General features: G+C 48.1%; 1 protein-coding gene and 1 long non-coding RNA gene across 5 annotated transcripts in view; one reads left to right on the forward strand and one right to left on the reverse strand.

The window, feature by feature from the left end:
• Positions 1–2,112: 2,112 nt before the first annotated feature.
• LOC137423685 (uncharacterized) overlaps positions 2,113–27,821 on the reverse strand; it is a 94,967-nt gene continuing 69,258 nt past the window's right edge. For all 4 annotated transcript variants that reach the window (XM_078771553.1, XM_078771557.1, XM_078771560.1 and 1 more), the window contains 2 exons: positions 3,266–3,403; positions 2,113–3,142 (listed from right to left, as the gene is read on the reverse strand). In XM_078771553.1, the coding sequence (XP_078627679.1) occupies positions 2,193–3,142; positions 3,266–3,403 (1,088 nt within the window). In that variant the 3' untranslated portion in view covers positions 2,113–2,192. The remainder of the gene's footprint in view (positions 3,143–3,265; positions 3,404–27,821) is intronic.
• Positions 16,509–27,821, forward strand: part of LOC144890653 (uncharacterized) — a 103,538-nt gene continuing 92,225 nt past the window's right edge. Inside the window, exons 1-2 of the long non-coding RNA XR_013622351.1 lie at positions 16,509–16,537; positions 16,942–17,079. This is a non-coding gene — a long non-coding RNA (uncharacterized LOC144890653). The remainder of the gene's footprint in view (positions 16,538–16,941; positions 17,080–27,821) is intronic.

The raw sequence follows: 27,821 nt of genomic DNA on the forward strand, positions 1-27,821 counted from the left end.
GGCCTGCAAACACACTTTGTAGTAGCAGGGTCCTTCGGGTGGTCCAAAAAACATCGATCTCCGATTTTGATGCTCTACTGGATTATTGTTAGAAATGGTCTAAAACATTCACCCACCAAATATTTTCGCTCAATTTCATCTAGAAACTCATACACACATCAATTGAAATATGGCGTTTTTCACCAAATATGGTCAACTCGAGTGAACCCACCAAATGACTGGGATTGAACATTTTGGATACATACCATATTAATGCACCAGAAGCAATAACACATGACTTTTTTTTATGAGTACCATGCTTGACTATCCATTGCATCCAAATAACTAAATGAGAACAATCCAATAGCAACCAAGGTGGAAAAAGTACATGCACTATTGTACTAAGCCATTTTGTGGTTCATGACTTTTTGCATGCGCCTGTGAGTGTGAAATCATCATGGTCGAAACATGTTTGACAATGCTTGAAACATGTTTGAAACATGTTCATACATGTCTGACTCATGTTTCGACCATGAGGACTTCACAGGGTCCTCATGGTCGAAACATGCTTGCGTACCTGGTACCATCAATGACATTATTTAGGAAAAAAATATTTCTAAAGTCTTTGTTAGCCTCTCAACATGGACGATTTTCATTAAAATTGACCAAAATGACAAATTTATATGTTGAGTGTGTACTGTGTATGAGTTTATAGATGACTCAGATGCAAAATATTTTTTGGGTGAATGATTCAGACCATTTCTAACAATAATCCAATAGAGCATCAAAATCCAGATAAAAAAGTGATTTATTTTGCATTTTTGGACCACCCTAAGGGTCCTGTATCGTTCTGGCCACTGAAGATATCCTGCTATCTTCTCAAAAGACAGGAAAAAAATCGCAATTTCCTCCTCGTCAAACTTTGGAACAAGCCAAAGGTTCTTGGACACGTCAAAATCCAGACCCAACCCGAACAGACGGGAACATGTCTGGTCTGTCATTCTAAGTGAATTTACAGTTCTCATTTTATGTAAAGTCAAACTGTTTTTTTTTCTCTTTCAAACTCCTATGGGAGATTTCTATGATTATTAGGGTCGGTGAGTTGTGCAAGTGGTTAAATTGTACGTCAATGTAAACTTTGTTCTTAAAGCATGTAAGAATATGGGAAAAACGAGTTTTGACCCATTGTTAAAGACAGAATGTGTTTTACTGTGCAGTTGGGCTAGGCCTTGGAACCGAAGTGATAAGGGAACATCTGTAGATAGTTTTCTTACCCATAAATGGAGAGTACCAGGCCGAGTGTTTTCTCAAGCCCAGGGTGGATGCATTAATCAGGGAGTGAGATTGTGCAGGTCAGAGAAGGTTGACATTCCTCCGATAGTGACCGATGGTATGCTTTTAGTGGCTTCATAATAAGAACCAGATGGGCTTTTGGTGCCAGGAAGACGGACTCGCCGAGTTCTGTGTTGATCTTTGAATTTCAATTCACCACATCAAAGTTTCCAAGGTCTACTTAAGGACAATGCTCTGAGAGCAGAATGTTCATCAGAAGAAGCAGGACGAGAGGGGAGAAGATTTCTTCAACCAAGCGACGCGTCATATCTTGGTTATATTTTGTGTAACAAGTTCCCTCTAACTTCGGAATAAACCTTGGCTCGGATAAATGAGTCTGAGCTCCTTGAATCTGAGTCTCGTCTTGAGTTATTTCCTGTAGGGTTCAGGAAAAGTTCCCTGACACTCCCTTTCCTTTTCTTTGTCTTCTAACTTTAACCTGTGCTGTGTTTATCCTGACCAGTTCCACTCCATCATTCCTCCTCTTTACCCACGGTTCTAAACCCATGTGACTCACAATAACCAAGACAATGTCCGACTTTCTCATCCTGGATGTCACACAAGCCCCAATATGATCAGCTGCAGCTCGTAACTCCACCTCACATAACAGTTCAACATCTTGCATTGAAAGCTCATTTTTCACAAAGCAGTAGAAACAGTAGAAACAGCAACACACACAAAACATGCTAATTTTTTTTTCATTGGAAAAACAATGAAAAATCCAACACAGGCAGCAGGATAACCGACCTCCCTGAAGAGAGCTCCCGATTTGTCACGGCATGCAAAACACAACGCAAAGCATGGGGTCAAACACTGCTTTAATTATCGGTTATAACAATGAGAATGATATACAAATGCATAGAGAGAAAAAGAAAACCCAATCAGGCCAACTCTATCCATGAACGAGAAACCTGTGTTGGCATTGATACCTGCTCATCATCGCCAGTTTCACTCCAAGTGGATTTGTAAGGACGCTCTCCTGTATGGATCCTCATATGCCTTTTCAATTGGCTGTTACGAGTGAAATCTTTATCACATATCGAGCATTTGTAAGGACGCTCTCCTGTGTGGATCCTCATATGCAATTTCAAACTGATGTTTTGAGCGAAATCTTTATCACATATCGAGCATTTGTAAGGACGCTCTCCTGTGTGGATCCTCGTATGCAATTTCAAAGTGTTGTTATGAGTGAACTCTTTATCACATATCGAGCATTTGTAAGGATGCTCTCCTGAATGGATCCTCATATGCAATTTCAAAGTGCTGTTATGAGTGAAATCTTTATCACATATCGAGCATTTGTAACGACGCTCTCCTGTATGGATCCTCATGTGCATTTTCAAATCACTATTTTGAATGAAATCTTTGTCACATATCGAGCATTTGTATGGACGCTCCCCTGTGTGGATCCTCATATGCATTTTCAAAGTGTTGTTTTGAGGGAAATCTTTATCACATATCGAGCATTTGTAAGGACGGTCTCCTGTATGGATCCTCATGTGCTTTTTCAAATCGCAGTTATAAGGGAAATCTTTATCACATATTGAGCACTTGTGCGGACGCTCTCCAGTGTAGGTCCTCATGTGCATTTTGATATTACTCGGTGAAGCAAAATCTGCACTGTGTACATCATACTTGTGATGTATTTGACTTTCGAGAACAGTTTTGTGTTTATTTAATTGCATATTAATCTTTGTGTTGCGAGGAGCAGACATACACATGCATGTTAAAGGTCGTGGGTCTTGTTCTCGGTGTCGTTTCTTCAAAGAAGACTTCTTCGCAGTCAAGCTGCACCTGGATCTTGTTTGTGCAATATGACTTCTTCGTTGTTCTATAAAGAAGAATAAAAATCATTTTGCATTTTTTGGCAAACCCTAAATGCAAAACATTGAAAGATTTCAAAAAATTTACATCTTCTGAATTAAAAATATTCATTTTGTCGGTTTCTGCTCACCAGTTGCAGAACAGGTAGTACTGCCATTTGTCAAATGAACATGTGGATCTCCCTTTGCAGAAGCACATATTGAAGCTGCTGAGACAGCTGAATTGTAGTTGTGTTGTCTGCATTCCATATTTACAGGAGGGACATCACCTGCACAGAATTCAGTGTCAGGCTTTTGCAGAACATTAACTTTACAACACTGCCAGATACAAATCAGGCCAACAGGTCGGATAATCGGCCATTTCTATAATTCTGCCACCATTGTGGGTGACGAACCGAGGTGTTTACAACGAGAAGTACACACGAGCTGGTGTGTGCAGCAACCATTTTATCAGAGGTAATTACAGACTTGGCATTTAATATGGAATTTTTTTTTGTGGGGGTGAACTTACTTTTCAAGATGACTTAGAACCAAAGTTCATTAGAATTATGTTGAAATTATTCTAGATTTTGTTAATGTGACCTTTAAAAGAAACAAAAACCACATTTGACATTTCGAAGCAAACAAATTGATCCTTGAAAGTGATGTAAACTGATATCGAAATCAATTCACAGACAGCACTGTGTTAAACTTCTGTACGTTTTCCAGAAGTATTTCTTTATTTTGCACATTAGCCAAAATTTTTTTTAACAAAAACAAAAGTTAAATTATGACTGGGATTACAGACAGTAAAATTACAGTTCAGTACTCCGTGTAACCCCCACGAGCATTCAGGAGAGCACGTACACGTTGAGGCATGCTGTTCACGAGATTTGCCAAGGTTTGGACAGGAATCGCTTGCCATGCAGTTACAATAGCCTGCTGCAATTCACGCACAGAGGCAGGAGGCTGGTCCTAGTTGTCGATTTGATGTGTTAATTCTGCCCACAAGTTCTCTATCGGATTCATATCCGGGGACATGGCAAGCCACTCCATATGCTCTACACCACGGTCAGCAAGAAAGTGTTGGATCACGCAAGCACGATGAGGCCATGCATTGTCATCTTGGAAGACAAAGTTTCCTCGAAAGGCTGCATGAACAAATGGAAGCAATGTTTCTTCCAGAATGGCCCTGTGCTTGAACTGGTTGAGGTTTCCATTCAGAACAACCAGGTCATTTTTGCCCCCTGCATGAAAAGCAGCCCAAACGGTCACCCCACCACCTCCAGCTTGGACTCTTGGCACTATACAATCTTCGTTGTAGGCTTCATGCACTTGTCTGCGCACTCGGACATGGCCATCTTGATGATAGACCAGAAATCTAGACTCGTCACTGAAGATCACGTGATTCCAGTGTCCTGGCTGCCATTGACGGTGCTCTCTGGCCCACTGCAATCAGCGCTGGTGGTGTTGTCTGATCAGACGTGGCTTTCTCAGGGGACGCCTGGCATGATAGCCTGCTTGAACCAGTCGTTGGTCGACTAGCCTTCTGGATACAGACACATTTGTCAGTTGCTGCCACTCAACCTTAAGCCGATTAGCTGACTTGGTACGGCCATTGCGGACTAACCGACGCAGCTGGCGATCATCCCTCCTTGTGGTTCTGCGGGGACGTCCTCGCCTCGGTATTGGAGTGGGGACACCCCTCTGAGCATTTCGTTTCAGGATCTTTGACACCTGACCTTGAGTGATGCCATACTGCCAAGCAATAGCATGCTGTGTCATGCTGGAATTTCGTAAAGCCACCACTAAATGACAAACAGCATTGTCGAGTTGACGGACCATCTCCAGGGGAAGCGGCAATAACTTTTGTAGACGTGCAGCAGTTGTTTTCCACTAATACAGAACGCAACAACCCTAATATACCCGATTGTGAAGCCAATCGTCAAATGTACCTGTCCGTACATTTTGTCACGCCACCTGTGATATAATCCTGTTATTGACTTCTTGCTGCAACAGACAATCAGTGACATGGTTCTTTTAACAAAGAAATCACCGAAGCGTAAAAGAAACTCACCAGATTGTTATACCGAGTTAAGAAATTAAACCCGTCAAGAAAAAAAAAAAATTCCATGTTAAATGCCAAGTCTGTATTTCCCAATGCCAGACTCAGTATTACCATAAATTGGCGTATAAGCTGCACCCGAATTTTGCGACACTTCACATTAACTTCCTGTCCGGAGATTGTTCCACATGTTATCATACAGTGCATTCAGGAAGTATTCAGACCTCTTCACTTTTTTCACATTTTGTTATGTTGCAGCCTTATGCTGAAATCGTTTAAATTCATTTTTTCCCTCATCAATCTACACTCAATACCCCATAATGACAAAGAAAAAACAGGAATTTAGAAAGTCTTGCAAATTTATTAAAAAGAAAAAACTGAAATATCACATTTACATAAGTATTCAGATGCTGTGCTATGACAGTTGAAATTTAGCTCAGGTGCCTCCCATTTCTCTTGATCATCTGTGAGACGTTTCTTCACCTTGATTGGAGTCCACCTGTGGTAAATTCAATTGATTGGACATGATTTGGAAAGGCACACACCTGTCTAGATAAGGTCTCACAGCTGACGATGCATATCAGAGCAAAAACCAAGCCATGAGGTCGAAGGAACTGCCTGCAGAGCTCAGAGACAGGATTGTGTGGAGTGACAGATCTGGAGAAGCCGACAAAAAAAATTCTGCTGCATTGAAGGTTCCCAAGGGCACAGTGGCCTCTATAATTCTTAAATGGAAGACGTTTGGAACAACCAGGACTCTTCCGAGAGCTGGTCGCCCAGCCAAACTGATCAATCGGGCGAGAAGGGCCTTGGTAAGAGAGGTGACCAATAACCCGATGGTCACTCTGGCTGAGCTCCAGAGATCCTGTGTGGAGATGGGAGAAACTTCCAGAAGGACAACCATCACTGCAACACTCCACTGATCTGGGCTTTATGGCAGAGTGGCCAGACGGAAGCCTCTCCTCATTGAAAGACACATGAAAGCCCACAGAATCTTGTTTCTCACAGTCTGAGAGTCCTTCAGGTGCTTTTTTGCAAACTCCAAGCAGGCTTTCATTCTCCAAGCATAGGAATCCAAACGTCTTCCAATTCATATTCTCCAATATAATTTTTGGAGAATAAATTTCTCCAAAAACATCTCATTGTAAAGAACTCCACATGGGGAATAAATAAACGCTCAATAAATTTCACAATGTTCAGACAAAGCGTTGTCCCTGTCGAATGCCGGCGCAAATGACATCATGAATAACACATATTCCCCATGTGGAGTTCTTTACAATGAGACATATTTCAATTTTTTCCATGGAGCGGTTTTGGAGATAGAGGTGAAACATTTTTCGGTTTTTCCAAGATGGCGGCTGTACCACGTGACCGATGACGTCATAATTATTTTAAATGATGCCGGTACAGGCGTTGTAACGTCAAAGCCGACACCGGCTACAGGAGGAGGCTCTCCTCTGGTAAATTGGGAGTGCAGGAACAATATATTTTCTAAAAGGTAGTTTCACACGAAGAGGGTTCTACTCTGTGGAACCATTAAAATTGGGAGCACTACTTGTGGAAACAAACCACCCAACATAAATAAACATTCCCCTATCCCACAAAGAGATGCAAATGCCAACATTGATTTTCGGATTCTCCATGCTCTGATGATTCCAAAAATGTACAGTTTTGCTAATCTCCCAAAATATTGAACGAAATTACATTTGTTAACATCGTGAACCTGACTTTGTCAGCAGCCCTCTGCTGGTGAACTGCCAAAATCAAGACTCTGCTCAAGTTCACTCTTTCATTTTTCCCACCTCTGGGACAAACTCCCACACTCCTTTGAATCCCACTCCTCCCTCCAGGTCTTCAAAACTGCTGTCCACCACAATCTTTTATCTTCCCCCATCCAACTCCTTGATCTTTTCTACCCCCAAGAATATACCCCAAATCCACCTTTTTCTTTCCTGAAAGTCCTTGTATTGTCCATCTTGTTTATTCCGTGTACCCCGCCCCAACCCTCTCCCTTGCAAAGATCTCCCGAAGTCCCTGTTCTCTGCTGTTCTTGTGCTTCCTTCTATCTTCGCCTCTTGTCTCCCGCTCCCTTTATTATATGGGTTCGCACTTACACGAGCCTCGACTTGGTACACAAAAAAACAATACCAATCGTCTAACAATGACATAGCCAGGCGTGTTTGTGAGTTTAATTTAAGAGAATAGCAGGACCTGGGTGGGGATACCAGTTAGCAGTTACCAAATAATGTATTTAAAAATTTGTAATTAAGTATTACAGTTTTTTTGACTTCAGGCATAGACAGCCGGTTCGTGAATGACTTGGGTAAAAAAACTGGCGAATGGCAAATGATGAATCAATAAATTCCACATTCCTTTGCCACCTTCAGTCAAACATCAAGAATAGACAGCAGGTTTGTGAAGACAACACACAACAACAGTCATTTTAAGGCCATTTTCCCTGCAAAAGTGGGGGTGAGCTGTGCGGTCACAGCAAGCACACAAACACAACATTTGAGAGCAGGGACATCGGGAGATCTGTGGGAGGGAATGGGCTTGGGGGGAGGAGGCGTGGGAAAGGGGGTGGGGGTGGGAGAAGTATAAAACACAAGGACACTGCAAGGACTTCCCGGAAAAAGTCGGTATTTTCCAAAAAGTGGATCTGGTGTGAAATTAGCAGGGGTAGAAAAGATCAAGGTTTTGGATGGGGGACGATAAGAGATGGTGAACAGCTGTTTTAAAGACCTGGAGGGAGGAGTGGGATTGAAGAGAGTGAGGGAGTTTGTTGCAGAGGTGGGAGAAAAGAGGAATGAAGGAGTGAAGGTGAGCAGAGAGTCTTGATTTTGGCAGTTTAACCATAAGAGGGTTGCTGGCAGATCTTGTGTGACCTGTAGGAATATTTGGGGGACAGAGCCCAGATAGAGCTGGGGGAGCAAGGCCGGAGAGGAGTCGGTAGAAGACAGAAAGACCACCAACCTGCCTGGGGTGCGCAAGTGAAAGGCCCTCGGAGTTAGCTTCATCGTGGGAGATTCCAATGATTCTGAAAGCTTTGGTTTCCACAGCGTGAAGCCGAGCTAGGTGTGAGGGAGCACCGGCCCAGAGGGGAGAACAGTATTCCATTGAGCTGCGGAGAAAGCCTTGTATGTGGTGAGGAGCTCAGGTGTGCAAAGGAAGGACTTCGCACGACGGAGGATGCCCAGTCGGCGACTGGCTTTGGAGGCCAGATTTGAAATGTGGTTTTCCGAGGAAAGATCATGGCAGATAGTGAGACCCAAAAGCGTGAGTGACAGAACTTCTTGGAGAGGATTGTTCAGAAAGTGGATGGGAGGGTTGTCCAGTCGGTCTTTTTGGAGGGACATTGTAAGAGTGTGAGATTTGTCAGAATTGAAAGACATGTTCCACTTGTTTGACCAGTCTGTGATTTTGTCCAGGTCTGCAGAGAGTGAGGAGGCTGCAGACTACCGATCTGAGGGATGAGGAATGGAGCGGCAGAGAGTGGAGTCATCAGAAAAGAGATAGAGAGGATTTTCAAGAAAGTCAGAGAGATCATTGATGAAGACCAGAAAAAGCACAGGGCCCATAACACTGCCTCGGGGAACTCCAGCCTGAACAGGAAGGGGAGATGAGAGAAACCCATTCAGGGCCTGCGTTGTTGACAGGTTTGTTGACTCAGGGTTGACTACGACTAGAGAGGAATGTATGGAGACATTTACACTTGTGGCTCCTTACACTTGAATGCAGCTGCCACACTGGTTAATGACCCTCTCAGACCACTACATTTTTGATGAACCCACTAAGCGCACATTGTACATTGAATGGAGTTCACTCCAACACCCTTCCTGCACACAGCCACTTCCCCAGTTCTTTCCACCTCACCACATGCTTTACCACTTGCCATCACCTTCGTCTTTCCGATATTCACCTTCAGACCGTTTGTCTCCATACATTCCTTCCACTGGTTCATCTTCTCCCTCAGTCCTTCCATACTTTCTGCAATCAACACCAGATCATCTGCATACAACAACTCCTACGGCAAACCCTCCTTTACATTCCGAGCCAGCACCTCCATCACAGCTACAAATAGTTGTGGACTTAGTACCGACCCCTGATGCACTCCCACCTTCACCTCAAACTCACCACTGTTCCCGTCCTTCGTCCTTACAGCTGTGTGCGCTCTTTTGTAAATTGCCAACACCACTCTGATGAACCATTCCTCCACTCCTAACTTCCTCAATGCCCATGTCACCACTTCACGTGGAACCCTATCGAATGCTTTCTCCAGATCAACATGCGTTACGCCTAGGTTCCCCATCGGTGAAGTGATGTGAGTTGACAAAGTGGAAGACGCGAGGTGGCCATCTTGGATTTTGACGTGGCGACCCAATTTTCAATAGCGTTCTCCCTTATGCGTAGGTACACCCACACATCAGATTAGAAGTTAGTAGTTCGTTTATTTTTCAAGATATTTCGCTCACAAGGTTCAGACATATATATGGTGGCGGCCATCTTGGATTTAGAATTGCGACCCAATTTTCAATAGCGTTCTTCCGAATTCTGAGATACACCCACACACCAGACTAGAAGTTGGTACTTCGCTTATTTTTCAAGATATTCAGCTCACAATGTTCAGACATATATATGGTGGCGGCCATCTTGGATGTTGACGTGGCGACCCAATTTTCAATAGCGTTCTTCCTTATGATTAGATACACCCACACACCAGATTAAAAGTTGGTACTTCGCTTATTTTTCAAGATATTCCGCTCACAAGGTTCAGACATACATGGCGTCAGACATACATGGCGGCGGCCATCTTGGATTTTGACGTGGGTTGCACTCACACACCAAATTAGAATTGGGTCCTTCGCTTACGCATGCACGCACGGACGGAGGGGAAAACCATAGTCCCCCTTCTCTCCGCGGTGCGACGGGGGACAACAAACCCAAGAAACAACGTCTTCCTCTTCTCCATGTACTTCTCCTGCAACTGCCTCACAATAAAAAGCATGTCTGTCCTTCCTCTTCCTGACATAAATCCAAACTGCATTTCGTCAATCTTCACTTTCTTCCTTATCCTCCTCTCCAACACCCTTTCCAATACCTTCATTCCATGCTCCAATAACTTTATCGCTCGATACGAGCCACAGCCCAGAGGGTCACCTTTCCCCTTGTACAGAGGGACGAGGAACGAGGTTTGTGAAGGATTTGGACAAAAAAATATATAAAACGTTCCCAGTCTGAATGTTACTATATCCAGTCGATGGTGAAACTGCAAATGTCACGGCTGGAAACATTTTCCTCATTTTCTCATTCTGCTTTAAACTCATTATCTCTCATTTTAATTCCAAACAGCATCATTCATCATTCCAATCACAAATTAATACATCAAAATGTGACGTTAAATCTCAATTTAATCGAGATGTTATCAAACCAGCGAACCATAATTGTATCAAAGAAGAAAAATCATAATTGTGTTGAGGAAGAAAAATCATAATTGTATTGAGGAAGAAAAATCATAATTGTATTGAGGAAGAAAAATCATAATTGTATCAAAGAAGAAAAATCATAATTGTATCGAGGAAGAAAAATCATAATTGTATCAAAGAAGAAAAATCATAATTGTATCGAGGAAGAAAAATCATAATTGTATCGAGGAAGAAAAATCATAATTGTATCGAGGAAGAAAAATCATAATTGTATTGAGGAAGAAAAATCATAATTGTATCAAAGAAGAAAAATCATAATTGTATTTAAAAAAACAAAAAAAAAAACCCTAATAATAATTGTATTGAGGAAGAAAAATCATAATTGTATCAAAGAAGAAAAATCATAATTGTATCAAAGAAGAAAAATCATAATTGTATCGAGGAAGAAAAATCATAATTGTATTGAGGAAGAAAAATCATAATTGTATCGAGGAAGAAAAATCATAATTGTATCAAAGAACAAATATCATAATTGTATCGAGGAAGAAAAATCATAATTGTATTGAGGAAGAAAAATAATAATTATATCAAAGAAGAAAAATCATAATTGTATCAAAGAAGAAAAATCATAATTGTATTGAGGAAGAAAAATCATAATTGTATCAATGAAGAAAAATCATAATTGTATTGAGGAAGAAAATCATAATTGTATCAAAGAAGAAAAATCATAATTGTATCGAGGAAGAAAAATCATAATTGTATTGAGGAAGAAAAATCATAATTGTATTGAGGAAGAAAAATCATAATTGTATCAAAGAAGAAAAATCATAATTGTATCGAGGAAGAAAAATCATAATTGTATTCAGGAAGAAAAATCATAATTGTATCGAGGAAGAAAAATCATAATTGTATCGAGGAAGAAAAATCATAATTGTATCGAGGAAGAAAAATCATAATTGTATCGAGGAAGAAAAATCATAATTGTATCAAAGAAGAAAAATCACAATTGTGTTGAGGAAGAAAAATCATAATTGTATCAAAGAAGAAAAATCATAATTGTATCAAAGAAGAAAAATCATAATTGTATCGAGGAAGAAAAATCATAATTGTATCGAGGAAGAAAAATCATAATTGTATCGAGGAAGAAAAATCATAATTGTATCGAGGAAGAAAAATCATAATTGTATTGAGGAAGAAAAATCATAATTGTATTGAGGAAGAAAAATCATAATTGTATTGAGGAAGAAAAATCATAATTGTGTTGAGAAATTTCTGAAACCTACCTACCCTCACCACATCCGCTGGGACCCCAAAAACATTCCACAGGTTATTATATTTCCTTTTAGTAAAATACATAAATGTAATGGTCATGTGACCAGATCCTCCGCTCTGATTGGTGTACGCTTGTATGTGTATGCACGGACAAACACTGTTCTAAACAGCATTGCCCGACGCGGTACAAACCCCTGACATGTCATGTTAGTGTTCCTATGCCATGGGTTAGTATGTCATAATGCGTTGGAGTTTGGGTGCGGAGGCCTCCAATTCATCAGGGATAATGAACTGCACAGTACATAGAAGCTCGTGCTATAATTTACATGTCGCGTCAATTTGCATGTTGCGCCGTAATCCAACTTGTAAAGTCCACACGAGCAGCCTTATGTACCTTGGGGACAAAGATTATAATTGTAAAAGTCCAGACCAGCTTCATAGATGCACTCACTGTACGTGCGCTAACATAAACATCGCAACAAAAACATCGCGCCCTTTCTTTATTCCCTGCAGTATAATTTCCTCACACGACCCATAAACACAAGAGTTCAACATTAAATTCATACACATTTTTATTTCCCTTTAGTTTTATTTTGCTGTTGAGGTAGCATGCAGTGGTGTAGTCTACGTGATACGCAGATATACGCCATATACCCACTAGGAAAGGTCCAGGATTTCCAGTATACTGTGGCGGGCACAAGGGACAATAATTCCGCGCACCAGTGGGTGGCGCGAGCGTCCAGGCGGGGAACGAAAATGCATGCCCCGCCTTTCGACCGATCGGCCACGCCTGGGGGCAAGGCGTGGCCTCGGGACATATATGCGGGCTCTAAGCTCGAGCCCGCTCAGTTCTGAAGTGCGAGCTCTTAATAAAGACTCTTGCTTGTACCAACGCGTTGTGGCCTACCTCTCTGGCAATCGAGTCGTGTGTGCACAGCACCACACTGGTGACCCCGATTGGTTCAGCCGTTGCTGACCACCGAACGCGCCATGGCTACTAACGCCATCGCAATCCAACTCCTGGAGTTTTGGGAAGCGCAAGCCGACGTTTGGTTTGTACAAGCCGAAGCTCATTTCCAACTCCGGGGCATCATGGCGGACGAGACCCGGTACTACCACGTGGTCGCGGCCCTCGGGCCCGGCACTGCCGCCTGCGTCGTGTCCATCCTTCAGCGCCCGCCGGGCGACCACAAGTACGAGGCACTCAAACGTCTCATCCTCGCCACGTTCGGACTCACGGAGATCGAACGTGCCGACCGCCTCCTGGACCTTCCCGCCCTCGGCGACACACGACCATCCGTCCGGATGGATTTCATGCTGTCCCTGCTTGGAGACCAGCGCCCGGATTTCTTATTCCGAGCACTTTTCCTACGCCAGCTACCTGCACAGGTGCGCCTCGTGCTGGCCGGTTCCAAAATAACGAAACCCCGCGCCCTGGCTGGAGAGGCCGACAAGTATTTCGCGGCCTGCGACACGCGGTCTGTGTACGGTGCTGCCGTAGTGGATCCCAGCACGGAGGCTCCAGCGCCCCCGGCTTCCCTCGTGGCCGCTGCTACGCCCCGCCCACTACCGCCACCGCCAGCACCACCACCGCCGGCACGGCCGCCGCGGGGGCCACCGCCGCAAACCTGGTGCTACTACCATGCCAGGTTCGGCCGCCAGGCTAAAACGTGCTGCACGCCGTGTTCTTTTGACAGGTCGGGAAACGACCGGCGCTCACTTGCGGCCATGAGTGTCGGCCATTCCAGCAGCCTCCTGTTCATCACGGACACCTTGTCTGGGCGCCGTTTTCTTTGCGACACGGGAGCGCAGGTAAGCGTCCTCCCTGCCTCCATGTCCGACAAGCAAGCCGCGGGCCGGGGCCCCGCTTTGCTTGCCGCCAACGGTACACCCATCCGCACATTCGGGAAGCGTTGCCTCTCACTGCGGTTCGGAGGGCAGCGCTTTCAATGGTCGTTCGTTACCACCAGCGTGGCAATGGCCCTGCTCGGCGTGGACTTCCTATGTGCGCATGGGCTGTTGGTCGACGTTAAGCGCAGACATCTCGTCCAGGCCGAAACCTTCAGCTCGCTCGCTTGTTCGCTGAGCGGCTCGTTGAGCAGCTCGCTGAGCGACTCACCGTGCGGCTTGCCAAGCGGCTTGCTGAAAGGTTCCCTCCCGGCGAGGTTAGTCTGCACGCTTCCGGCAGCGGACGAGTTTACCCGCCTCCTCGCCAGTTTCCCGTCCCTCACGCGGCCCACCATCTCAGCGGTGGCCGTCAAACACGGGGTGGAGCACCATATCCCCACGGTCGGGCCACCGGTCTACGCCCGGGCACGCTGACTCGACCCCACGAAGCTCGCCGTGGCGAAAGCGGCGTTCGCCACACTAGAACGGCTGGGGATCGTACGGCGCTCCAACAGCGCTTGGGCTTCTCCTCTGCACATTGTGCCGAAGCCCGGCGGAGGATGGCGGCCATGCGGTGACTACCGCCGGCTCAATGATGCCACCACCCCCGACCGCTACCCGGTCCCGCATATCCAGGACTTTTCCGCCCGGTTGGCAAACACGACCGTGTTCTCCAAAGTGGACCTCATCCGGGGCTACCACCAGGTCCCCGTCCAACCGGACGATGTCCCAAAGACGGCCGTCATCACCCCCCTTCGGCCTCTTTGAGTTCCTGCGAATGCCTTTTGGGTTGAAGAATGCGGCCCAGGCGTTCCAACGGCTCATGGACAGCGTCTTGAGCGACTTACCTTTCATCTATGTCTACCTGGACGACATCTTAGTCGTGAGCACATCCCGGGAGGAGCACCTGCTCCACCTCCGCACGCTTTTCGAATGCCTGGGCCAGCATGGCCTGATCATCAACCCCGCAAAGTGCCGTTTTGGGGTCGCCACCATCGACTTCTTGGGGCACCGCATCACCAGGCATGGGGCCGTCCCTTTACCGGCCAAGGTGGAGGCGGTCAGGGATTTCCCGTGCCCCCGCACGATCAAGGGGCTCCAGGAGTTCCTGGTCATGGTAAATTTTTTCCACCGCTTCATGCCCCACGTCGCCCAGCTCCTCCACCCCCTGCACGAGGCCCACCGGGGCAAGCCGGGCAAAGGTGACATCGCCTGGTCAGAGCCCATGGCCGCTGCGTTTGCGGGCGCAAAGCTGGCCCTGGCCAACGCCACCATGCTGGCGCACCTGGCGCCCGATGCACCGATCGCCCTCACCACCGACGCGTCGGACTACGCGGTGGGCGCGGTGCATGAGCAGTGGGTGCGTGGTGCTTGGCAGTCGCTGGCATTTTTTAGCCGGCAGCTTCGCCCGCATGAACGCCGCTATAGCACCTTCGACCGCGAGCTGTTCGGGCTCCACCTGGCAGTCCGACACTTCCGCCATCTGCTTGAGGGCCGCCCCTTCACGGCTTTCGTCGACCACAAGCCCCTTGTGTTCGCGATGGCCAAGGTCGCCGAGCCATGGTCGGCACGGCAGCAGCGTCACCTCTCTGCCGTGTCCGAGTACACGACGGACATCCGCCACGTCGCGGGTAAAGACAACCCGGTGGCAGATTGCCTTTCCCGGTCCGTCGCGCACGCGGTTCACCTCGGGATCGACTATGCCCAGATGGCGGAGGACCAGACTGCCGACCCCGGCGTCCAGGCCTTGCGGACCACCGTCACGGGCCTCCGCATCACTGAGGTGCCGTTCGACGTCGCGGGCGCGGCCCTCCTGTGCGACGTCTCCCTCGGCCGGCCTCGCCCCATAGTGCCCGCTGGCTGGCAGCGCCCGGTTTTTGACGCCATCCACGGCCTGTCCCACCCGGGCACGAAGGCCTCCCAGAAGCTCGTCGAGGCGAAGATCGTCTGGCATGGCATCAGGAAGGACGTCCGCGGCTGGGCCAGGACGTGCCTCGCGTGCCAGTGCGCAAAGGTCCACCGCCACACCCAGGCCCCGTTGGCCCCGTTTACGGTGCCCGAGCGTCGGTTCGACCATGTCCACGTCGACTTGGTGGGACCTCTGCCCCCCTCGCGGGGGTTCACCCACCTCCTCACCATGGTGGACCGCACCACACGGTGGCCGGAAGCCGTGCCATTGGCGGCGACGTCTGCGGCTGAAGTGGCGCAGGCCTTCATCGCCACTTGGGTTGCCCAGTTCGGTGCCCCCTCGGACATCTCGTCCGACCGCGGCCCCCAGTTCACCTCGGAGCTCTGGGGCGCGGTGGCGCAAGGGCTCGGAGTCAAACTGCACCGCACCACGGCCTACCACCCCCAGGCCAATGGCCTGCGCGAGCGCTTTCATCGCTCGATGAAGGCCGCGCTCCGGGCCAGCCTCCACGATGGCAGCTGGGCCGACAGGCTCCCCTGGGTTATTCGAGCTTGCACAGAGTCGGATGCATTGCGAACCGAGCTCCTCTCTCTCGCCAAAGAGAAACTTCAATTTGCAATGTATGCTGACTTCTGTAAGTTTATGAATTCTTCTTTAAAGCCGCAAGATGTCCAGATTGCAGGCTCTTCTCTGTTGGGAAGTCTGTTCGTGACCTTGGAGAATGCTATTCGAGAACTATCAAGTTTGTCCCAAAAGTTTGTCAGATCCCAAAATGTGCAGCCGGAAAACGTTTCTGGGTTCTGTGGAATCGGGCTCAGTGATGTCTGCAGCCTCCGCTGTCAGGATGATGGATCAAGACCCAAGTCTCGTATATTACTTTTTTATACATCTTTGCTAACCAAGAAAGGCTTTGAAAGTTTCCCAAAGTGTTCTGTAATTGACGGCACATTTAAGTTATCCCCATGCTTTCAATCATGGAAAATCTATAATTCGTCATATCATGGAAATCCTTGATTGACCAATCTGAAGGATTTCTTCGTCAAATTTTCATTCAACAACAAACTACAACCCATTGTTTGATAAACTTTCAAAATGTGAAAATTGTCTTTTCTTTCAACAACTTCTGTATTTAAAGGGGAAGAACATATTCAATTCTCAAATTTATATTTAAACCTAAATCAAGCTCTGAGTTGTAAACTAAACTTGAGTAACTGTAGTTTACATGTCTACCTTCTTTGTGCAGCATTTAGTTAAATGTCGAGTTGTGTGCAGGTAAAGGTGATCTGGAAGAAGCAGCTAATTTCCAAAAGGATGTGCCTCAAAACGTTTGGAAATCATCTGTTCCGATTGAAGAGTCAAACGATGCATCAACACAAGAATCCAGCAGCACTTCTCCTCTTGTTGATCCAGGTTTGTGCAACTTAACAGGAAGTGCTGTATTACGCTTCAAAATGTCACTTGATTAATTTTCTGTGTCAGTCATATTTTATGGTGACAGGAAAGTTGTTCCCAGTTTGTGGGGAAAACAATTCTATTGAAACTCCAGCTGGAAAGTTTGTGACTCTGTGTTATAAAGTTTGATTTGCGTTCCAGTAAAGATTCCTTGTATTGAGATCCTTGTATAGTCGAAGCTGCACGGAGCTGCTTCGGAAAGCCCCTACCGCGTGAAACGAATACGTACCGCTGCCGCCGGGTTTTCGCCTCGAGCCGGAGCGTGGACTGGAGCCAACCTCGACGCTGCGCACCGGCCCGGACCTTCCTACCCTGTCACCTGCATGGACCCTTCTCCTTCTTCCAGTCATTCCTGCCTGCCATTCCTTGTCGTGTGTGTCTGTTCGTCTTGTCTGGGGTATAATATAAGACTGTTTTAAGGCTTGCCCTGTATCTTCTTCTTCTTCACTGTATATTACTTTCGCCTCCTCTTCTTTGGTTTTGTAAATAATTAATAAATGTCTGTTATTTCTTACCTTTGGTTTCTTCTTTCCACCGATCGCTTTTGTCCTGTCTCCAATTGAGTACCTGTGGCACGATTTGGCGAACGCTCGGAATCAGGTGTCTCTTGTTAATGGCTCGGGCTGCGGATTGCTAAACCGCTCGGCAAATACCATCTTGTCCGTGGTTCAGGCGGTACTTGCCTCCCTGTTTTGCGGAGGAATTGGTAAAGGTATTCGGGAGAACACCTTGACCAATAAGCCTGATCAATTCCACCCCGCAAAAGAGCGTTACAAGTAACAGGACCAGAGACGGCCAGCTTAACAGGCCAAGGGGATTAACCCCCACCCCCCCCCCCCTTGCTAAGGGGAGTGCCGTCTCTGAGATCCTTAACAATATATATCTATCTATATCTATCTACATATATATATATATATATGTGGGGTGTGAGCCCCTCCCCCTTGATGTTTTCTTTCCATTTGACCAAGTATAACCAATTATATGTTTGGTTTGATTGTTTACTGTATCCTTTTAATACTTATATTCTTTCCATGTTCTCTGAAAGCTGGCTCTACCCATATATGAAGTTAAATGCTTTGCAAACCTTTGCCCTGTGTTGGCACAATCCCTTGTTCCCCACACTACGGCCTTGGTTGCACTTTGCTATCTTTCTGGCCTCTGCCAATTTCCTGTATGTTGGCTCATCTGTGACTGTTCACTCCCTCTATACATTCCCAACCAAAGGACATATGTTACATTACTTTGTTGTTTGAAATGCCTTTGAAGCATTATATATTTTATGTGATTTCATGCCTTGTAATGGCTTGATCTCTTTACCTATTGAAATCCAGGGTTTGTTCCCATACTGTGGTCACAGCTGCAAGCTGCTATGCTATACTCCTCCAGGTTCCCAATACTCCTTATCTCCTTCTTTCCCTTCAAACCTCAATGATTTCCCTTCAAGCTTCAATGATTATGATATTGAAGGCAAAACCCTTGCCTGGCCTCGGACTTCCTTAACTAATTGAACAGGGACTTAGGTGGGGGCCATGTGAGTCCACCCTTTGTCTCCTGTCCTGATGTTAAACCACACCCCTATCTTTCATATATATATTGAAGCCCTGATCAAACCTTTCTAGAGCATCTTGTTGTAGTGTTGGTCATTTTGTGTGAGCTTCCTGCGACATCCTGTTTTCCGCAAGCTTGTGTAAACGAGTTCTAATAAATATATCCGTGGCTCCTTCTCTGAGTCCTCTGAGTCCCAAGTCTTAAGTCCCATTCCGACATATGGTGGCAGCGGTGGGATCAGTCTGTGCAGTCCGGGACGTGGTCCCAGGCAAGTGAGTGGTGAGACCAGCTGGCAATTGATCCGGGTCAGGTGAGCTGTGGTTTTCTTTTGTTTTTTCCTTTATAGCCTGGGGGTCAGTCCAAATTGTAACCCACTCTCTTGCTCGGGTGCCGTTTGTTTTGTTCTGTTCCCTGCTCGAACCTGATCCACGAACCTAAATTTAAATACGGACCGCTTGGGTCCCGGAGCAACTGACTGTTTATGGACTCGTCAGGGTAACGTTACGTAAGGGGAAGTGCCCCACGTTGGGCACCCGAGGGTAAGGGGGTAATAGATCTCTGGGTTGTGAGGGTAAGCATAAGGGCGGCGTCCCAATCCGAGGCCTACCCAGGAGACATTGGAATCCTAAAGTAAGGTTAGAAGTATTATAAGGGCGTAGGACGCCAGGAAAGGTAAGGTACGGTTAGGTTAGACAGCTGTGTAGGCGGGCGAGCCTCTCAGGAGTTAGGCAGACGGCCGTACCTGGCGCAGGCGGGCGAACCTCGTGGGTACAAGGCTACGTCGGTAAACTAAATTTTCCTAGGATGGGTAATAAGACTGTGAAGGCGGGTGAACCTCTCAGAAATACCCCAGCATTTTTCATGTTGAGGAGGCATGGCTATGACGCTGCGAGACCAGGGAAGTCATGGGTTGCGCTGACTAAGGATCTAGGTGAACCGTGGCCCGAAGGAGGGTCTTTTGCGCTGGAAAAATTGGACGTGTTGTATGGGGCATTAGAAAGGTTAGAACAGGACACGAAACACTTCCCGCCTGACTATTGGAAAGTCTTTGGTTGGTGGAAGGAAGAAGCGATGAAGCGACAGGCAAGGTCGAAACAGGCCAGCCTGGCCGGTGAGGTATCAAAACTCAAGGGCCTGAGGAAACAGGCGAATAAAATGCAGGATGAAGCGGTTAAGGAAATAGAGAGGCAGGCTAACGCGCGACTGATGCCGCTCGTTGAAAATCCAGACCCCGCGGTAGGGGAGGTAGTAACCAATCTACCCTCCCCAGCCCCAGTCCTAAGCCCTGTCCTGGGGTTTCAGGCGCCACCTATCCTTTCTGCGCCCCCGCCACCACCTCCCTGCAACCCCGCTACCATCGCACCCCAGTTACCCCAGGGGCCGACACCCCACGGCACGAAGGTCGTTACCCCCCAGAACCATCCGAGCCAGGGAAATCCGTTTGCACAGCTCGGGGCTGACGGGATAAATAACGGGACCGATATTGCAGGGTTCCCGCCACCAATGGGACAGGACGAGTTATACCCCTCACTGGTAGGCTGTAATGGGAACGAGACCCCCCAAACTACCCCATTGGAATGTCAGGAAATAACAGAAAGGAAAACATTGTGCCCCTTACAAGTTATTGGAGTTAATGCTCAAGGTCAGGGGGTTCGAGAAAGGGTACCATGGAAAGAATCCGCTTTAACAGTAATGCGGGAAAGGATTCAACATTTGCTTATCGATGACCCACGACAGATAGTACCAACCATGTCGAATTGGTTTTTAGTTGGCGATTGCGACTATCGAGATATAACCCATATGGGAGTATCCGTGCTCCCACCCAAGGTATGGGAAAGGGCTAGACAAAGAGCACAGTGGCCGATGGAGGATCCAAGGGCGGCAGGAGCGGGCCAGATAACACAAGTACAATGGGAGGATCTAAAGGTCCGGTTGCTAGAGTCCATCGAGCTGGCGCTGTTGCCAGCAGGAGGTCCGGACTGGGGAAAAATCGGGGCCATAAAACAAAAGGCAGGAGAATCAATTGGAGATTATCGGGAAAGGTTGGAAAAGGCCATCGCGCGCTGGGGAGGACTGGGTCCGATGCAGCTGGTAGGGCTACCCCAACCATTGGTAAACCAATCTCTGATAGAGGGGCTCCGGCCGGCATTAAAGAAACAGGTACAGTCCGTCCTTTTTGGCTGGAAGGGAATGACAACCAACGATTTATGCGACAAGCTGGAACAATGCCCGGGCTCCTCCTTGGAGGAGAAGAAGGATATTAAGGAGGAAATATTGCAAATGTATGTCCAGGAAAAAAGGGCTCAACTTAATCAAAATAAAAGGGGGGATAGGAGTCAGAGCCACATACACGATCAGTGCCAGAAGTGGGGGCCCGTCCGGGGTTATGAGGACCCCTGGAAGGATTGGCCTTTCTATAAGGGCCAATCCCCCAACGGAGAGTGGGCCCACCATGAACGCAATGACTGACGATTGTACCGACCAAGACCATGGACGAATTAACATGGACGAGATAAGACAACAATGGACAATACCACCCCCTCTTCCCCCTCCTCCTCAAAACCCTCAAATTTTGACCGTACCAGGGCCCCCTCCCCAAAATTGGCACCCACCAAGACCCCCTCTCCAAAACCCTGGACCACCCCCCAATAGTTGGACACAGGATGGAGCGAAGGGGACCTGGGCCCCGCCCCAGGGTCCGCCACCATGGCAACAAGTAAACCAGTCACAGTGGGGGCCGCCAGACTGACGGCTGGGTGGAAGGGGTGTCGTAGAGGGACGACCTGTGCCCTCCGCACCGCCGTTTCCGCAGGAACCGTGCTTCTATTGCAAGCAATTGGGACACTGGCGACGCGATTGCCCAAGTGCTCGTAAGGGGTTTCCGCCCCAGGGCATTCGCGCGGCCTATTGACGGGACGCTAGCGGGTCGCCTAAGGAGTGTCCTCTCTTGACCATGACGCCGGCAGAGGAACCGACCTTGACGCTGGACGTGGACGGACGACAATTACATTTCCTTGTCGATACGGGCGCGACCCGCAGTACAATTAACGAGGGGCAACTGCCATCTTTGCGCCCGACAAAGGGGAACGTTCAAATAATGGGCGTTTCGGGCTTACCCCAAGCGCTTCCTAATTCGGAGGAAGTGCGAGTAACATGCGGCCCGCTAGAGGCTAAACATGCTTTCTTGATGACCACTACCGCCCCAACAAATTTGCTGGGACGGGACTTACTGTGCCGATTGGGCTGTCAGATTTCATGTACAGAGCAGGGAGTTTTCATAGATGTCGCGGAATCTAAACACGACTTGTTGATGATGGCATTGTCTCGTCCCGGCCCCACCGCGTATTGGTGGCGCTTGGAAGAAGGGGCTCTGGCTACTTGGACACATGTCATAGATAATGTGTGTTTGGACAGCTCAGTTGTGCGAGATTGGCTACAGCTGCACCAAATTTCGATAAAACACTTAAAGGATAATCCACTCCACTGCACAGCTTATTACGATGTACGATTACGATACATACATATAGATACATATATATACATACATATATATACATACATATACATACATATACATATACATATATATACATATACATATATATACATACATATAGATATATACATACATATAGATATATATATATACATATATATATATATACATATATATATTGTTGCGAATATGGAATTTGGCCTCCATATCCGCTTGTAAATATTCCCCTATTTTCTCCAATACTCCCCAACTTTCCCCGATCCCCCATTCCCTAGTCCCATTGCATGTAAATAACAATCAGTAGAGCCGACCTTCCCCTTATTCCCCCATTAAATGTCGTGCCCAGGTCCACCGCACCACAGGTAGACAACTTTCGGACATCTTCCTAGTTATTCTTATTCTATGTCAGTTAAGGCCTCGTCTCCATTAATTATGACTCTTCGTTGCACCAGAATGTGATTATATGGCATCAGTAGTGAGTTTAGGACCTTTCCCATACCTCCTCCCATCTTCTTCCCCAAACAACAACAATAACAACAACTACAACAACAATTACAACAACAACAGAGGAGATGGCGGCGGAGCGGGGGAGGATGCGTCCTCACACCGGCTCGATTAGCTCCAGACCATGCGCTCCACGGGGTTACCCCGAAGGGGCTGGCTGTCAGCTCCTCGTCAGGGGCGGAGCCAGTAACCCCCCCCGCACGCACCCAATGAGAAGCAACGTGCCGATTCCACGAGGCGGAGCTAACGAGCCGAGGGCGTGTCACTCCCCGCCGGATATACGCGGCCCCGCGCCGGATGTGACGTGAGATGCGCCTCAGCTTGGAGAGAGAAGCCACCGCCACCCCCAGCGCGACGATACCTCCCCGCATCTTTGGACCGAACTGGACCGTACGTGATCCTGCACCTGGAGCGATCGCTACCCGCTTTCGTTGCAATCAAACCCCCGTGTGAGTGAGCCTTGTCCCGTTTATTTGTCGTCTGTTGGGGTTAATATAAGCGTGTTTAAGTGCCCACCTTCCTATGTTTCCCTCTTGTCCCTGTAATCTAAACCTTCCGCATTATTGTAATAACAACCTTTGAGAACCGTATCCCTGGTGTCGTGTCGTATTAATTCCAGCCGTGTGTCTTCTTTTTCCTTCATTGGTCTAGCATAGCGCTATTAGTCAACGTTCGGGCACAATCGGGTAACTTGTGCAGACGTGGTCATACCATAAAACCGCTCGGGAAATAACATCCAAGCCACGTCTGTAACAATTGGTGTCGAGGAGTGGAATTCGAACCCGGGACTAAATTAGTTAGGCCCAAATTTTGGGAGGGAAAATCGATTCGGAGCGCGTTTCCCGCGCGAAATTATAACGGCGAAATTTCAATTTGTTTTACGAAAATAAAAAAATAAAAACCGAATTTTGAAAGTCGCGCTATGGCGGATCAAGACAGCTGGGGTCCGGTAAAGGAGAGTGAGGTAGGGTCGATCCAGGACCAAAATGAGGGACAGGAGGAGAGCGAAGCAGTGAGGGCGGCAGGTTCGCAAAATAGCGCCGTCACGCACGAAGAAGCGGGCGCGCAAAATGGCGCCTCGCTGATCACCGTGCCCGCGACCGAAGTAGCGCCGCTGGGAAGATTGGAACTTTTTTTTATACAAATGACGGCCCTTGTGGAAAAGAATAGTGAGCGATTGGAAAACCAAATGGGGGTAATGAGGGACGAAGCGAGGGCTTGGAGTGAGCAATTGGGGGTAATGAGGGACGAAGCGAGGGCTCGGAGTGAGCAATTGGGGGTAATGAGGGACGAAGCGAGGGGTACCGGTGAGAAGTTAGACAATAATTTTGAGGAGTTAGACAAGAAAATTGGGAAGTTAGACAATAATTTTGAGGGGTTAGACAACGGGATAAAAGAGGTGAAACATGGGTTAACGGGGGTAGAAAATAGAATGGCTGCCCAGGAGAATCAGATAGAGGGAGTGAAAAATGGGTTAGAGGGGTTAGAAAACAGTATGGAAGGCAAATTGAGGGACATGAGGGACCAAGCGGAAAGGGAAGTTAACCAAATGGGGCAGCAGATAGAGGGGGTCAGAATGGGGGTAGAAACCAAACTGGATGCTCACAGGGAGGAAATGGAGCAGATGAGGGTGGCATCTGGGCAGGAGATGCAAGTGATGGGAGAAGAGATCAGAAGAGGAGTGAGTGAGGAGGTCGGAGGAGTGCGCGAGGAGGTGAGGCACTGTGAGGAGCACATGGAAAAGGAGGTGAGAAAGGGGACTGTAAAGTTACAAGGGGGCATAGAGGACCTGACGCAGGAGGTGGAACAGCTGACGGAGGGACAAAAAGAACTAGTGGAGCAGGTTCAAAGGAACACTGCGGTATTAGGAGGTTTAAAAGCGACACAAAACGACATAAAAAACGACTTGATAGCGACGAAGAGGGAATGTCAGATGGTACGTGAGGGACTGACAACGAGGTTGGACGAGGTGATAGAGGTAATGGAGACGAAGGACCGGCAGGTGAGGACGCACCTGGAAACGGTCAAGGTAGCCTTGGAGGACGAGCTTGAGGAGACGTACCGGGGAATAAAAGAGGTGAAGCACAAATTAGAAGAAGTGGAAGAAGGGATGAGCGAAATTAAGAAGCGACGGAGAGGGGATAAGAAAGAGATAAAAGAGGAGATAAAAGAATTGGTCCAAAGTCTGTGTTTGGATCGTGATGATGTGCTCATTAACCGGATGAGGGATTCGCAGGTGATGGAGGAGAAGCGAAGAGGAAGAGGACCCGGTGTAAGTGGTGACCAATATGGTCGTGCGTATGATGCGCCAGGTGATTTAAGAGGCTTGGGGGTCGAGATAGACCCGGGTGTTCGTGAGAGGCCGTTGGTGAAGTGTGCGACAGGTCTGGTGTGCGAAAGAGGAGGTGTGCGAGAAAGTCCGACTCTGGGGTGTGTGAGGAAAAAGTGTGTGCCAAGGAGTGAGGGTGCTGGCGAGAGTGAGTCGGTCGTAGCGTGTGTGCGAGGGAGCACATGGAAGCGCGGGGTGGTGAGTGTTACAGAGGGTGTGACGGGAGAGTGTGCGCAAGAGTGTGCGCGAGAAAGGTGTGTGACGGACAGGTGCATGAGGAAAGTGTGCGCTGTCAGAAGTAAGGAAGAGTGTCCACCTGTGGTGAGTGTTACAGAGGGTGTAACGGGAGAGTGTGCGCGAGAAAGGTGTGTGACGGACAGGTGCATGAGGAAAGAGTGCGCTGTCAGAAGTAAGGAAGAGTGTCCACCTGTGGTGAGTGTTACAGAGGGTGTAACGGGAGAGTGTGCGCGAGAAAGGTGTGTGACGGACAGGTGCATGGGGAAAGAGTGTGCTGTCAAGAGTAAGGGTGAGTGCGTTGTCAAGAGTGGTGGTGAGAGGAGTGAGAGTGACAAGGAGAGTGAGCTGGTTGTGACAGGTGAGCGAGGATGTACACCTGGGATGGAAGGATGCACACCTGGAATGGTAGAGCGTGAGTGGGAATGCACGCTGGAGTTGGTGGTGAGGCACATGGTTGGGTGTGCGAATGAGGGCACACCTGTGATTGTCACAGAGGAGGTGACCGAGGAGGGGGCGCGAAGCGGTGTATTGGTGAGGTGTGCGAGCAACGAATGTGTGCCAAAGTGTTCGGTGGTCAGGTGTGTGACCAAGGCTGTGAGTGGAATGGGTGTGCCTGGGTGTGTAAGGAACGGTACGAGGAGCATGGAAACGGCTGGATGTGTGAGCAAGGAACGGGCTGCGGGGTGTAAGCATGCAGGTGAAGCATCGACGTTACACGGGTTAGAGGTTAGAGCGACTTATAGCCGAGTCGGGCCCTCGGTGCGTGCTGGGCCTCGCTTTGAACGGCCGCGTCCAGGCTCCACTAGGCGGAGCTGGCAGCCCGATAGAAAGGGTCGTCATGGCGACCACTTTTTGGTGAGACGTGCCGGCAGGTCGAGATCGGGGCATTGGATGGCTCCACGCCGAGGTGGTGCGTGGGATCTCGGCACGGGTAAGCCCCCGTCCCTGCACCGAGTGCCGGACGCATCCAGCCGCTGGCACAAAACAACCAGCATCCATTGCTTGGCTTTACGAAGCCAGGCTTTGGACAGGAATTGGCGCACCGAGAGGCAGTAGTGAGTAGACTGGGTGATGAGGTTAGTGTTTTGGACCCAAAATTAGAGAAAAACAAAATTTGATGATTGGCAAGGGATTGGCAGTAGTGATTGGCAGATGATGAGTAGTGATTGGCAAATTTTTGATTTGTTGAAATTTGATGTGCAAAATTGGTAGTGAGCGATGGGCCCGGTGGGTAAGGCTGGCATCCCTGCCACCCTTCCCAGGTGGGGGCAAAGGAGCTATAGTTTATGGGGTGTATGGCAGTGAAAACTAGCCCGGGTGGGTTAGGTTATATGGATAGGGCCCTAGAAGATGACATTAGGTAACGTTAAGTTTAGTTAGTGACTGATACCTGTAGTGGGGACGCAGGTAGATTAGTGTGGATGATAATGACGTGGGAGCGCAATAGTTTAAAGGGACGACTGGGAAGCGCAAGTTTCAGAAGGGAGTAGTTAGCTGAGATGATGCCGTGTGTGTGAGAATTGAACAGGTGTGATTGCACAGGTGTGCAACTGGACAGGTGTGTGGAGCAGTGTATGAGTAGTGAGTGTGTGGATCAGCGCGAATGCGCTTGGGGAGAGAAGGGTGCAGGTGGCACCAGGTGTGAGAGCACAGGTGTGCAGGTACAGGTGTGTGGAGAGAGTTGGAGTAAGTGGTACGGAGTGGTGCGAAGGTGTGGATGGGGGAAGAGTGGACCCCTTTCACGAGTACCCGGGGCGGGTAGTGTAAGTGTTAGGTAGAGGGTGCAGGTAAATTGTGGTTGGATATTGGCATTTGTGGTGCGGTTGCAGAATGGTGTTGTGAATGGGTGCATTAGTGTTGTGGAAATGGCTGGGCGTGTAGCCTGTTAGTGTGTGTAGTTGGTTGGGCACTCCACCACTGTGAGGATGTCGGCCAGGTGAGGCCGCAGGTGGGCTCTGGGAGCCGGTAGTTGTGAGTGGGTGCCTGAGGATCCCGGGTGTGGATCGGGCAGCCCAGTGCCAGAGAGGGCACGGAGTGGGGAGAGAGCCAGAGGGCCTTCCCCTGGTAGTTAGGTTAGGGTAAGGAGCAGGTAAGCTCGGAGGCAACTGCAGTGGTGGAGGTGTGCAGGTGGGTAGACCCACTGGGAGAGGTACACGTCGCAGCCCAGAAATTGTACGAGGGCACCGGGAGATGAATCGGGGGAGTGAGACCCCAAATTGAAGAGCACCACAGGTTGGCCAATGGGAATTGGTTTTTAGAACCCATAGTGTAAGAGGGCCAATGGTTTGGCCGGAGAAAGACCCCGGGTAGTGTAAAGTTGTTAAAGTCATTTAGGAGATAGTTAGGATTGATGAACCTGTCGCACCATACGCAGCCACTTACCTGTGGTGATGATGATGACTCCACACCTGTGTTTTCTTTGTTTTGTGCAGGAAATGAGATTGCTGTGAGGATTTGTGAGACGCATCACGACGTGGATGAGACATTGGGGTGATTCCATCTCTCCCTCCCTAGGAGGGACTGATGATGAATTGGTAATGGCAAATTTTGATGTCGAGTTGAAAATGGCAAATTTTGATGAGAGTT

The sequence above is a fragment of the Myxine glutinosa genome, chromosome 1 (genome assembly GCF_964187855.1).
Source record: "Myxine glutinosa chromosome 1, kmMyxGlut1.1, whole genome shotgun sequence".
Classification (NCBI taxonomy): Eukaryota; Metazoa; Chordata; class Myxini; order Myxiniformes; family Myxinidae; genus Myxine; species Myxine glutinosa.